General features: G+C 32.8%; 1 protein-coding gene across 2 annotated transcripts in view; it reads left to right on the top strand.

Annotated features, from left to right (window-relative positions):
• LOC140450276 (probable ATP-dependent RNA helicase DHX35) overlaps positions 1–14,911 on the top strand; it is a 332,996-nt gene that overhangs the window by 195,386 nt on the left and 122,699 nt on the right. For both annotated transcript variants that reach the window (XM_072543802.1, XM_072543803.1), the window contains one exon: positions 8,481–8,651. In XM_072543802.1, the coding sequence (XP_072399903.1) occupies positions 8,481–8,651 (171 nt within the window). The remainder of the gene's footprint in view (positions 1–8,480; positions 8,652–14,911) is intronic.

Genomic DNA, 14,911 nt, shown 5'->3' with positions numbered 1-14,911 from the left:
AAAAAAGACTACTAGGAACCAAGATCACATTTTTTTTTCTTACAATATGATTTTAAGAAAAAAATGTTATATTGGTTCCTATTGGTCATAGAATTTTTTTTAAATGTGCTTTTTCACTAGCGTCTCAGCGAGCCTATTTATAAGTGCATGGCATAAAAAATATCAAAGTTATTATAAATGTTTATAAGCTAAAAAAAAATTTTAATAAAATGTTCTAAGTTTTTGTAGTATATTTTAAAATTAAAGCCACAAAGAATCTACTGCGATCTGTTAAATACCTCTAGAGTCACTGTTTGGGCCAGAATTATTTATTAAATAATCGCTCTTCGGGATAAACAAATTAAATAACTAATCTTTATGACCTTAATTTATTTAGATAAGTTTATTGATGATATGATATGTCTATTTTTGGTAATGATGAATAAGTATAGTTTTTTTTAGGTTTATTGTTTTTTTATGATCTTATTTTATTAAAGAAATAATGATTTTTCTTATTATCTAAGTAAGCAGGTTAATATTAATAGTTTAAAGTATTTACTGTGGTTAAATGTCGATTTAAAGTTAGATAGTTTAATTTGAATCCTTTATGAGTCTCCGGTCAATACTCATTGGCGCCCTGATTTTTACAGTTTTTAAATTCACTATTTCTTGTTTCCGTTTTGTTAAATCCATCTGCCATTTACCTCTATGTTCCTTTTCTATCAGCTATATTCTTACCCACCCCAATGAAGTCCGAATTGAGCAACGAGTCCTTGCTTTGTTCTTGTGTTAAGACATGCATACTACCACCTGAAGTCATTCTTGCTCGTTACAATATAACTTTAATGTTTAAATAACATAACAACTGAAATTGTAATTTACTTTGTAATTTTATTTTGTCCTCCCGCTAATAAACCTCACAGGCTAGCGGTTTACCCCTATAAGCAGAGGATAAACCGACTAAATTTTTTTGCATTAGAGAGTTATCAAGTGAGAGAGTGAGAATACGGTATCGTTATTTTAGAAATGGAGCATGCGCAGTATGAAAATTGAATAATGGTTTTAACGTTTACGGGCTCCGTTACCATACATCGGATAGCGGGTTTGATATACGGTAACGTTAGAAGCGAATCGCACCAATTCGTCAAGACTCGGGACTGAGACATTGAAGTTTCTGTTCTGTAATTTTATTTCTGTGCATTAGTTATAACAGCCGTTTTGTGGTTTCTTGGTTAAGCATATGTGGGACAAATAAAACATTTTATTATATTTCATTATATTTATTAATTATGAACAGGGAAATAGTGAAAAAGACAAAAAAGCAAGTATGGTTTTTAAATCACTAAGTCTATTAGGGTATGCTAGACGACGCAATAAAATGCACAGTCCGTCGAGTCCTACAATATGCAATAATAATATGTTAGCTATTTAAAGTTATAGTTCCTTTCGATTGTATCTGGTATCCTTAATAATTGTGCAAGCCTTGGAATGTCCCGTTTTTCATACCGAAAATACTGTTTGGCTTGCTCAGGCTCTAGGCTATCAAAATTGAATACAGAATGTACATTTTGTATGTTATCATTTAAAATATCATTTAGTATTAAATCTTTTATAACTTCGTCATTTGCTTCAACTAATATTAGTTGTTCTAAGATGTCTTCCATATTTCTGTAGAAAAAATTTGAAACTCAAAATGTACAAAACCAGACAAAATATAATATCTTGGGAGAAAGAAAACATAAAACAAAAAAAAATTAATTATTTTGCTGTCTCATACGACATTTGACTGACAGCTGTCAACTATTAACGTGAAGCACCAATTCGACCATTTGATAACTCTAAAATTACATATCCGTTAAAACTTATAGCGTAAAAAATAGCGATCTTGTATATTTTTTCAAGTTTAAATGTATTTTTATTTAATTTTTCCCAGTGGGCCGGAAATTGTTATTAACAAATAACTTATAACAAAAAACAATTTGTCAAATTGCTTCGAGTAAAATTTTTTTTCTTCAAACGTCAAATAATGATGACATTACTTATCTAACTTGATCCTGTCAAAGTTTGATGTCTCCGCCGGCAGCAGTTTTTTTTCCCATTTCTTTACGGCGGAGGGAAAAATGTTGTCATGGCAACAATATGAAACATGTCACAAAGCAACAATACAAATGTCATTAACAACAATTAAACATCATTTTTATTTATAGTAATATTAAAAGTACAATTATTAGTTAATGAGGTATTTTCAAAATTGAAACCGTGCAAAAATGTTCCCGACTCTTGATACACATTGGTAATTGTTGATGATACTGATGGTCGAGAACAACTTTCAGCAATCATTCCCGATGTTGGCGAATCATGAGGGTTTAAAATTTTTTGAGCATTATCGTTCTTATTTCTTATTGAATCCTCTATATATCCTTCGGCAACCGTGCTTGATTTCCAGCCCCCATGTCGTTTGAGGCATTCTAGATTTCCGCCTCCATCAATTAAAAATGTTGCTGAAGTTCGTCGTAAAGAGTGACCCGTGTATGCGCTTGCATCGTTTAAATTTAAATAACTAGCTACTTTTTGGGCTACTGCGCTGATCGAATGTATTCCCATGACGCTTAGGTAACACTTTCCATTTTGGTACTTGATAAAAAATCGGATTTCTGTGAAATTTTCAGGCCGCAGTGATGCATACTTTTTATACAGTTTAATGTAGTTTTGACCAATTATCGTAAAAGATCTAATTTGTCGTGTTTTACTGTCTGGGATTTTGATAATTATTACATTTTCTTTATCCTCAATGTCCACAGTCTTCATTTTTACCATTTCGTCGCATCGACAGGCGCCGGTAACCCCAATTAACAAAACAATCTGAAATATTTTTATAATTTAGTAGAGTAAACTACATGCTTTGCAATATAATTTTTTTTACCTTTAATCCTAAGTACAACTTATCTGGCGCTTCAAACAAAAATTTATCAAACTCGTCTTTAGTGAAAACTTTAGACTTCTTTGCAGTATATCCTTCGCTTGTTTTTTTCAGAAAGGCGCGTAACTTTAAAAATTTGCTTATATCCACATTTTTTCTAATAACTAACTCGGATTTTATCATAGAGTATCGTGACCACATTGTAGAAGATTTCCATTTATTTTCATTTTCCATTATATTAAAATATGCCAGTAAAACGTCTTCGGTAACTTGCCGTACTCCTCTTGTATCGCACCACTCTTGGAAGTGCTTGTACGCTAACCGATACTTTATTCCGGACTTGGAGGGCCCCAAACGTGCTACTGCATCATTAGCCGCGGACTCAATTTCGTTTAGGTTTTCCATTTTCGCACTAAATTTGCGCTTGCGGTTGCAACAACAATAAGCTGTCTTTAATAATTGCAAATAACTGTCAAACAACTGTAACCAGGGAGACGCAAATCCCACCGACCGACGACTTAATTATTTTAATTTCTAACATCTAGACGACTTTGATAGTTGTCACAGTTAATTTCGAGTAAAAATAGCGTATGAATTGTACTATTTATGGTTGAAAATTGCTACGTTTGAAGAAAAAATAGTATACTTTATTCGGCAAAGAAGCGACTTTTCTTGACTTGCCCTCTATTACGCGCCTCACTTCGTTCGGTCAAGAAAAGTCATGCTTCTCCACCTCATAAAGTAATATACTATTTCTATCTTGGTAATTTTCTGAAAAATGCTTTCTTTCTGAGTTATTTGTAATTTTTGTTGAAAAAATGCCTTAATTAGTAATTTTTGGGATTTTTTTTCTAAAACTATTAAATGAATTGCAATTCGATAAAAAGATTTATAATCTTTAAATCTTGAAGTGCAAGTAAGAATATTTTGACAAGTATAACTTGATTCTATGGTGCTCAAAACATGGAACCAAATATTTCGAATATGCATTTCAGCAATCTATCGCTGTAATGATAATGTAATGATAAAAAGCGTGTACGTGTACGGTCTTGGCGAAACAGACACGCGACGCTTAAAAATCTTTGTTCTAATTTAAAATTGTTTTTAGCAAGATATAAACCATTTATCCTTGTCAAAATATTCTTACTTGTATGTGAAGGTTTAGAGATTATAAAACTTTTTGTAAAATTGTAATTCATTTTTTCAACAAAAAATTGCAAAAAACTCTAACAGGAAGCATTTTTCGAAAAATTACCAAGAGAGAAAAAGTACGTCTAAAAAAATTTTACTCGAAGGGATTCAAGAAATTGTTTTTTGTTGGTTATTTGTTAATAAAAATTTCTGGCCAACTTGGAAAAATAAATAAAAAATACATTTTTTGAACTAGAAAAAATATATAGAATCAAATAAAAAGGTTTGGTGCGGTAGACACGCAAAAAAAAATCTAATCGGTATATTATGTTTCTAGCGTCTTTTTAGGGGTAAACCGCTCGTCTATCAGTGGTTGACGCTGTTAAAAAAAAACCTGTCACTAAAAGTGTGACTAAACATCTACTTGGTATAAGTGAAACATTTCCAATCACACACACAACTCCCCAAAACCGCTACGTAATTATTTAGTTAATTTATTGCATAATACTGTAAAAGTGAGTTTATACGAGAAATGAACGAAAAATAATAATTATTTTTGTACTTGTTGAATTGTTTATAATATTGAACATGAAACTTTTAATGATATGATTAGGAATTTTTATAAAATTCCCTCAATTAAAATTACTTTCGTACAGTTAATTTTGTATTAGCTATTAAGCCAGATATGTATGATTGTTTCTAAGTATATATAGCATTTACTCGTTTTTTTTTCCGTTATTATACATGAAATTTTAATATACTAAAATAACATGTTTTCCACGATTTTTTTACTATATCGGTATCTTGGTAACTGTACGATTGTTATTGGTCTTTATAAAGTCTGAGTTGATGTTTTTTGATACCCTTAATAAATTTACTTGTTTTACAGCCCATTTAGACACGTCGAAATAAGCTCGTTAGTTACACTGATCCCCTCTTAGATCTGATCGTCCCGATTAGTAACTTTATATGTAGGCCCAGGATGGCAGAATCTACAGGACTCTTCAGCTCTGCATCAACCCCTTAAGAAGAAATAATAGTCTACTGACTTTGAATGAAGGACACGATCTCTTTGGGTTAATGCAAGACACTTCAAGCATGCTTCTGACAATCTTTCAATACAGATTTTCTAGTGCATGGCCTATCTTGGGTAAGGTCAAATTCTTGATGTCATAATTGCAAACGATATTCTTCAAATTAGTTAGAGCACGCCATATATCCTCGTAGCTTGGCTTGTCTGTATAAGACTTCCTGGTCACCACATACAGCAAAGATCGAGGTCCATCTTCTAATCTCAGTACTCTTCCAATTTTAGGCTGCTGATTTTTTAACTCATCCAAACGACTGAACTTCTTATAGAATATGGACGAGATTCCTTTAGTCATCTCAAGGTCTTTGGCAACGCAGTGGGCTAGAGAGATATTAAATGGAACGCTAAAAAGATCCTGCTGAACTCATGTGGTCACGCCGAATCTAGCACTCTTTCTCTCTGCGTTATTTGACATAAATTCGTTAAAGCTTGGTCGCCGGTCATCTTTGATCTCATGTTGAAGGTTTCGCGCTTCTTCTGTTTTATTTGAGCCAGCATAAGGTACAAGACGATTTATGTGAACTAATTTTGGTTTACCTTTCGGCAACTTCTTAATTCGGTATATTACGTCATTTATTCTATTTTTAATTTCATAACCTTCCCTTTTTTTTTCAGTTTAGGAGACAAGCCTCGACGACGTTGTGGAGGCCAAACAAGATCACCTACTTCAAAGCTTTCATTCTTGCATCGAGAATCATATTGATCTTTCATTCTGTCACTGGCTAACTGGGTGTGTTGTCGGACAAATTCATGAATTTTGTTCATTCTTAACTTCAGGCGATCGACATATTCTTCGGTTGCAACATGTTCTTCGGAAGGCCTGCAACCAAACTCTAGGTCGCAGGGCAAACGAACTTCACGACCTAACATCAGGCATGTTGGAGTCTGGCCTGTAGTTTCATTCACGGCCGAGCGGTAGGCCATTAGGAATAAATGAATGTGCTGGTCCCAATCTTTTTGATGTTCGGATACAACTTTGGACAGGTGTTTACCCATCGTTAGATTCATCCTCTCAACCATTCTATTTGATTGAGGATGCAGGGGTTCCGTTCTGGTCTTATTTACACCAGTGAGGATAGAATAGTTAATCGGATCGTAACGTATGATAGATCATTAGAAAGGAGAGGGGGTGGGAAATATGTTGAGACAGAAAATATCTCCGTTGTTATTGATCCGATTGAAGCGTGTGTTATATGAAAGGACAGGATATAACGAATATAGAAGGGACAAACAAGGCGACTACCAAAAGAGCACTACACAGTATCTTCATTATTAATGATCGTGTAGTTACATAAGAGATATCACATGACACTATGAATGATAATAGGTATACTATAACGTAAATTTGATTTATTGACTTAAGTAAGACCCCTGACTGAGCACAAAATAAACAACTAGCCGAATCCTAACACATGACACATATAATTAAACGACGTGGGACGTATGGTACATATAATGTATATAGTGTGCCATCAATATACGTATATATATATATATATCTATATATATATATATATATCGAGAAAAGGAGTACGACCGTCAATCCTTAAGGATCACTCGAAGAGTGGTGGGTTCTTCGGTCAAAAGGTGGAGAGAAAAAAGACAAAGAAGGTGGCTACTTCATCTATTTATTGAAGACGTTTCGCTTTCGAATCAGAAAACATCATCAGTTCATCTAAAAAGAACAATATGAAAACCTAACATCCATAGAAAAGTTATTATAAGTGTGTTACCTCAAAAAGTCATGTAGCAGTCAATGATATTAAATATGTAAAGAAACTTACGACAATGGACATTATAAGATTATGTTGTATATTCAATTAATTGAAACTAAATACAGTTTACAAATTAACTCAAACTTAGCACAGCAAAAGACCATGTGGTAATTGTACATGTATAAAAAAATTATGTAAAAAAAACTTAAGTAAAAAACATTAATTTGCAGAGAACTAAAAAAGATCATAAGATGCACTTCCAACAGTATATTATTAAACTTTGATCAGATAAAAGGATATAAGGATAAAAGGACAGAATGATAATATAATTCTGTCTCCGGCTTCTTCAAGTAATGTAGCCTTCCTTAAATTATTTTAAAGTGTTTGTTTGTCCATTTGTATTGTAGTGTAATGTACATTTATATGTTTATGACATCTTGTTCTTGCCGGATAGGCCACAATTGACGAAATGCCCCTGAAGATGATCTAGGGATCGAAAGTACTTGGGCAAGATTTAATTAAACTGTGCTCGATATATGCCTTTTATCTGATCAAAGTTCATTTATTCGAGCATTCAACCTTATATTTATTTAGTATATTATTAGTTAAATTTAATTTTAACTTTAGGTAACATTATTAAATTGATTAAGATTGAAATATTTAAAAATATAATGAGGTTACCACTCTTAGCTTCTTAGCTGCTGCCGGTTAAATGGAAGCAACAAGTAGAATCCACGCCAAACAACGAGAAAAGGCAGTGGCGTTGAGGTCAAAATATGACAGAAGAGCAAGGCGAATTACCAACCTCTAGTGCAATAGAGCGGTAAATTTAAAGAATATGATAAATTTGGGTAACAAACCTGTCAGTAAAAACCAAACAATGAAAGAAAAAGGTGGTTAAGATCACCATTTTTCTCCCAGTGATTGGTTAAGAGAGACAATGAACAAACAAGTGAGGTCAATCCAAAATATCATATATTAAAATAGTCTACGTTGTGGCTGGATAGCCAGCCGCAGGTGAAGATTGATTCAACTTCCAACAGTCCAAGGTTCATAACATTTTTAACTGAGACTAATAAAGATTCTATGAATCAATTTTAATTATCAAATTTTATTAAACTATTTGATCAAAAAAAATTATTTCACATATGTAAATGTAACATTGACAAAATAATCAATAAAATGTAAGTTGAATGAATCTAAGTTAAATAAAGTAAGAAAATATTATTTTATTTTATTTTTATTTGAAATTATTTAATATGAAAATATGATAAAACATACACCTTAGGGGACAATTTTAAAGTAAACAACATATTAAGCCTAATTCTGTAATATTAATGCATTTAATTTATATATATATATATATATATATATATATATATATATATATATATATATATATATACAGAATATAGTAAAAAACATTATGTCAGGTCAGAAGAGTACCATATCATATTTTATATTTACTTGGTTTACATGCAAGAAGTTTATTATTAATGAGTGAATTGATTGGATCCCTCGTCGCATGCGAAGGGCAAAATTACTAGCCCTTTATAAAAGGTATATAATAATAAGTTAAAATTTATATTTAAAAGGACATGTATTATATTCCTTCATATATCTGATTTTTTCTCTTTTTTTGCAGTACATGATAGAGGCGGAATGGCCCGGACAAATAGGAGTATGCGAACCAAGAAGAGTAGCGGCTATTTCTTTGGCTAATAGGGTAGCGGATGAGACGGGCACTCTCGTGCAACAAGATACAGTTGGATACGCAGTTCGATTCGATGCTTGTTACAACAAACCAAAAATTAAGGTAGGTCTTATTATATAGTAGATTGTACAGTCAATTCCCGTTTATCCGTGGAGTTGTGTCGCAGATAAGCCCTAACTGGAAGTCAAATACATAAATGCAAAAAATAAAAATGTAGTTTCTCCTAAAGCTATAATTTTCAATTTTCAATATATACTTACATTTTTGCACTTATTGAAAGTAGTCTGTCACTTATTTCAGCTTCTTTGAGTGGAAAATGTGTTTCTGTTTTCTACATTGTACTTTACGCAGGTATTCTAGAAGTTCATTCACGAGACACAAGGCCGCTTTGTGAGTAACTTGTCCACCAGTAAGAAGCTCCTCTTCTTCTCCATCATTTTGCTCGTTTTCTCCTCGACATTTTCTTAGGATGTCTTCATACGTTAAATGCTCAAATCCCGGGTCGGTAAGTTCATTAAACGGAGTTCATTAAACTTGTAAGGACTGTCAGTTCATTTTCATCTTTTCCAACTGCTAGTTCGACACAATTTTCGATGTTTGGTAAAAGTTTTCTCCTTGCCTTCACAAGTGTTGAAGACTTTACAGACTCCCACGCAGATGCGATTTCCTAAATAGAGTCGAGAATAATGAATGGTTTCCAAAAACTCTTAGTCATATCTACTAGGAAACTAAGTTCCTGTAGCTGGCTGTATACCATGTATCACAAAAGTTTTTTATTTCAAATCCTTTATAAAATGTATATAATAAAATAACCAAACGGGCTATATCACAAATATATTACATAACGTTTTCGGAATGTAAATTCCATCATCAGTGTAACGAAGTATACATGCTATGAGCCACTAAAATATATGGGTGAAAACTCGTTAAATGTTATTAATTTATAGATATGTTACATTATATATTATTGCAAATTAGGATGTTCAAGTTACCGTTGGAATTGGTAACATGGCAACGTGTGGCTCTACATAGGTTACATGGTCCTGAGGCAAAGTGTCTTCGAGGATCTGTTGTTAGCAACTAAGTTGTTATCAACAATCTCATAGCATGTATATTTCTTTACACTGATGATGGAATTTACATTCCGAAAACGTTCTGTAATGCATTTGTGATATAGCCCGTTTGGGTATTTTATTATATACCTTTTATAAAGGATTTGAAATAAAAATTTTTTCTTAGTCATATTCTTCTTCAATTTGTGAGCGAAGTAACTTTGTTCTGTGGTTTCTCTTCATAGATGCAATGACGCCTTGGTCCATAGGTTGAACTAACGCAGTCGCGTTTGGGGGCAAAAATTTGGTAAATATTTTTCCGTCAGCAGACTTAACATATTCGTTTCAGGATGTGAGGGGGCGTTTTCAATCAACAACACAATTTTTTTTTGCAAATTGTTTGCTTTTAAATGTTTTTTGACTTCTGGTACAAATTTGACTTTGAACCACTCTTGGAATATTTTTTTTTGTTTCTGTGTGGTGTTTCTGCTTTTGCACTCTTAAAAGATCTAGGTTTTTTTGCCTTGCCAATCACCGCAACTTCAGTTTGTGACTTCCTGTAGCGTTGCTGCAAGACATAATCGTGATCCGTTCTTTGCTGGATTTATGGCCCCCTGCTTTACATTTACTTGCAAAAGTTAGCGTCTGAGTTGGAAGGCGTTTCCCCAAGAGGGCCGATTCGTCTGCATTATAAATTTGTTCGTAGCTCAAATCATTTGAAGATAGGAACTCTTAGAACTCACTTTTAGCTCCTTTTGGTCACCGCTAAGTTTTTTTCCATGAAGTCCTATTTCCTTTATTCCATGGCGTAACTTAAAGCGAGTCAACCAACCAGATGACGCATCAAAATCCCATTTTAAGCCCAACACGTCAAAAAACTGTTTTGATCCATTCTACCAACGCCGTCTCTAATTCTACGTAAAACGAAGTTTCTCTTTTCTTCATGGCAGAAGAGCTTTCTGACATTGATGCTGTTGAAAGAAGTCTAACCTTTTGTTTTAAAATGTCTCGCACTGTCGACTCACCGAGATACCGTACTGAAGGCACATAAGTAAGTTTAGGGGAAGCACCGTTTTTAATGTTACTTATGAGTTCTAAATTTTGATTAATCGTCAACACAACTTTTTTCTTTTCTCAGACATGGTAGCAAAATAATAAAAATGCACTGTAGCTCAAAATAAAATACTACTTCACAACAAGGATTAATTGAACGAACTGCGAACTAATACAAGCAAGTTAACAGCCCCATTTCACAACTGACCGGCAGTCATAGTTAAGATCCTTGTTTCACCACACAGCGGCCAAATAACTCTATCGTCTATTATAACAAAGAAACGATTTGTTACCTTTTTATAACAAAGGAATAATGAAATTAGTTAATCATCTTTGTTGGTTATTTTACACTTTAAGTGCTTTTCACGATGTTTGGGCGTAACTCGCTGAGTTTTGATGCTAGAAACTTTTTTTTTTTTTATTGTATAATGGCTTTGGCATAGCCAATTAGCCAGACTATTTGTGGTAATTACAATTTTTGATTTTATTACCTAAGCCTATTTATAATATAAGTTTACAGGAAGTAATATGTTGGTATACACATTCAATTTTTGACATATTTACAAGTTTTGATTTGAATACCTAAAACTAGTTATAATTTAAATTTACAGGATGTTATGTATTCGTAGATACATTTTAATATCTGCTTATTATTTGAAAAAATAATTGTATTTAAATTGACAGGCAATGAACAATTTAGCTCAATTAGTTTTTCATACATTATTTTGATACTTTGTTTGTACTGTCCACACTCCAATATAAAGTGCTGCAGATCTCCCACTTTACCACAGGAGCAATAGGGGTTATCAGTAATACCTATGCTGTGTTTGTATGCAGGAGTGAGTGCGTGGTTTGATCTTATTCTGTTTATTGTTTTTATAAATAACCTATTTGTCTCATATTTGAACCATCTCTCATTGGGTATTAGTGGTTGGCAAGCTCTAAAGTTTATTCCAGTTGTACTTTGGTTGTATAAACGTTGCCATCTTTGTTTGCAGTTGTTCTGATATTATCTATGTCTGCTACTGGAAGAAGTATGTTGTTTATATTATGTTTGGTTAAAGCTGCAGATTTAGCTAATTTGTCGACTTCTTCATTTCCTAATATTCCAGAGTGTCCTTTTACCCAACAAATAATAATCGAGCTACCTGCGGAAATAATATCATAATGTAACTTCTTTATTTCTATCTCAATATGGTTTAGGTTTTTTGTGGTTTTGATAGAAGTGAGTTTGTCCATAATGCTTCTACAATCAGTCAGAATGATATAATTATTCATACCATTAGAGGCTATATATTTTAACGCAAGAAATAAAGCTGATAGTTCGGCAGTATATATTGAAGCTTCATTGGGCAATCGACATGATTCTTTGTAATCAGAATTCCAGTGATATATTGCACAACCCGTTTTATTTTGAATTTTAGAGCCGTCAGTAAAAATATATTGAAATGCAGGCCACTTATCTTTAATTATTTTATTGATCATACTTCCTGGAAGATTTGAATCCATATAATATGTTTCTATTATCCTAGAGAAGAGAGTCTTAGGAGGTTGTGTATAAATTGGTGGTATTTTATTTTGATACAATTGTTCTTCAAATATTGTTAGTTTCCTATAACTTTCAACGTATATGGGAGTTTTTTTGTTACGCCAATATTTATGGTTTAAGTCTAATATATTCAAGTAACGAATATTTTTTAAATAGCTGGAGTTTTTTGATATAGCTCTAGCTACAAACTTATCTGTACAAAACTGTCTGCGTAGTGTAAGGGGTGGCTCTTTAGCTTCAATTTCAATAATACTAATAGGAGTAGATTTTAAGTAACCAAGACATAGCCTCAAACATTTATTCTTCTGGGTTTCAATTTTATTAAGATGTTTTGTTGGCGCAGACCCATATAAATGACAACTATAATCGAAAATTGGTCGAATCATTGAGCGATAAAATAGCAATGCAATATTCGGGTCAGCTCCCCAATTGGTTTTACAAAATGCTCTAAGGATATTCATGGAGTTTTCCGATTTTTTTATAATAGAATGAATTTGATCCTTCCATAACAGTTTACGATCCAAATATGTGCCTAGATATTTTACACAATTTTTGATTGGAAATTCAATTTTTCCTAATTTAAAGTTACCTTGGGGAGTTTGGCGTTTTTTGGAAAAAAAACAAATTTCAGTCTTTGTAGTTGATATTGATAAGCCTAGAGAATGGTAATAACTTTTTACACAATCAAGTGTAGATTTGAGTTGACGTCTACAAATGTCAAGGGTAGTATGAGAGGTATACAACACAACATCATCTGCAAACTGCAATATATTAGAGTGTGGAGGTACTATCTGTTCTATATCTATATTATACAATGAAAAAAGAAGTGGACTTAAAATACTACCCTGTGGTATACCTATATTCGTTAGCCTTGGCGTTAAAAGTGTCTCATTTATTTTTAAGTAAGTCCATCTATTCTTGTACAAGGATATAATGAAATCTGAAATTTTAACTGACATTCCAAGATTTAACAATTTCTTATGTAGAATATATAAATTTATGTTATCAAATGCAGAGGTTACATCTATAAATGCTGCAGCTGTTGATTCTTGATTTGTGAAATTGACCTGAACAGAGGAAACTAGTGAAGTGAGAGCATCCTGTGTAGACCTGGATTTCCGGAAGCCATATTGAGATTTAGGAAGGATATCTTCGGATTCAAGCCAGTAATCAAGCCGATTTTTGATTAATCTTTCTAGAGTTTTTAGTATACAAGAACTTAAAGATATAGGTCTGTAAGACTCAACGTTGTTATCTGGCTTTCCTGGCTTCTTTATAGGTAATACAATATAGTCCTTCCATGTTTTGGGAATTAAATTCTCATTTTGCCATATATTGTTAAAAATTTGTAATAATAATGATTTGTATTCTGTGGGTAAAAAATATAACATAGAGTATGATATACAGTCCATCCCTGGAGACGAATTATTATTTTGTTCGAGTCCATAATTTAATTCCCACAATTCAAATGGTTTTTCTAGATTTGAATATTCTCTGGAAACGGTGACTGTAACTTCGTTTATTTGATTTGGTACCCAAGGAGGTGAAATTTTCAAGTGGAAATCTTCTATCCATGCAGCTTCGCAGTTTATCGGGAGTTTATTGGACTGTTTTCGGTTTTTGTAGCGATGTACTTTCTTCCAGACGTCGCTGATTGGACTGTGGGAGTTAAGGCTTTCGCAGTAGTTTATCCAACTTTGTTTTTTTCTATTTTTAAAAATTTTCTTTGCTAATGCATCCAATTTTTTGTATTCAATTAAATTATGAATATTGGGATTTGTTTTATAACGTCTATAGGCTGTTTTACGGTTATATGCAGCTGTTTCACAGTTATTATCCCACCATGGTTTTGGAATCTTTTTTGTAGGGTATATTTTGTTTTTTGATACTTTTGGAATAGCAATGGATGCGCATCTATTTATTTCATTGACTAATTCTTCATAAGTTTGAGGAAGTATTTCTGAAGAAAAGTTGGATGAATACAGATTCCAATTTGCTTTATTTAGATTCCATCTTTTTTGTGTATTGTTACCAGGTGGTGTTGCTTGTTTGGAATTTTCTAAGGAGATGGTCAAGGGTAGATGGTCAGAACCATGTGGATCTTGAATAACAGACCAAGTTAATTTAGATATAATGTCCTGGGTGCAAATTGTTATGTCGATTGCTGATTGACTGGAACTCAGTGCAAGAGTTGGAGAACCATCATTTAAGTATATTAGATTACATTGTTCTATCGCCTCTAATAAAACTTTACCGTGAGTATCATTAGTTTCGCATCCCCATGCCATATTGTGAGCGTTGAAGTCCCCTCCAATGATGAATGGCGGAGGAATGTGTTGAAAAAAATGGATCCATTCTTCAACTGTTACTCTAATACGTGGTTCTTTGTATATGGATATTATATGTATAGGTTTATTGATACAAGAAAGTTTAACAGCCATGCATGTGTAAGTAAAATTATAGTTATCTAATAAATTTATTTCTTCTGCAATTATTTTATCTTTAATTAAAATTGCTGTACCTCCATAGCCATCTGGGCGATCAGATCTAAAGCAATTATAACCAGCGAAGTTATAGAATTTTTCTGGTTTAAACCATGTTTCTGATAACATGGCCACATACACATTTTTTTGAATAAGTAAGGCTTCTAAATTTGGTTTATTAGAAACTGCTGAGCGGCAGTTCCATTGTAAAAAATTTATAGGACT

This window comes from Diabrotica undecimpunctata, chromosome 9 (genome assembly GCF_040954645.1).
Source record: "Diabrotica undecimpunctata isolate CICGRU chromosome 9, icDiaUnde3, whole genome shotgun sequence".
NCBI lineage: Eukaryota > Metazoa > Arthropoda > Insecta > Coleoptera > Chrysomelidae > Diabrotica > Diabrotica undecimpunctata.
The sequence above is the reverse complement of the archived record's forward strand: the minus strand, read 5'-3'. Positions and strand labels throughout refer to the sequence as shown.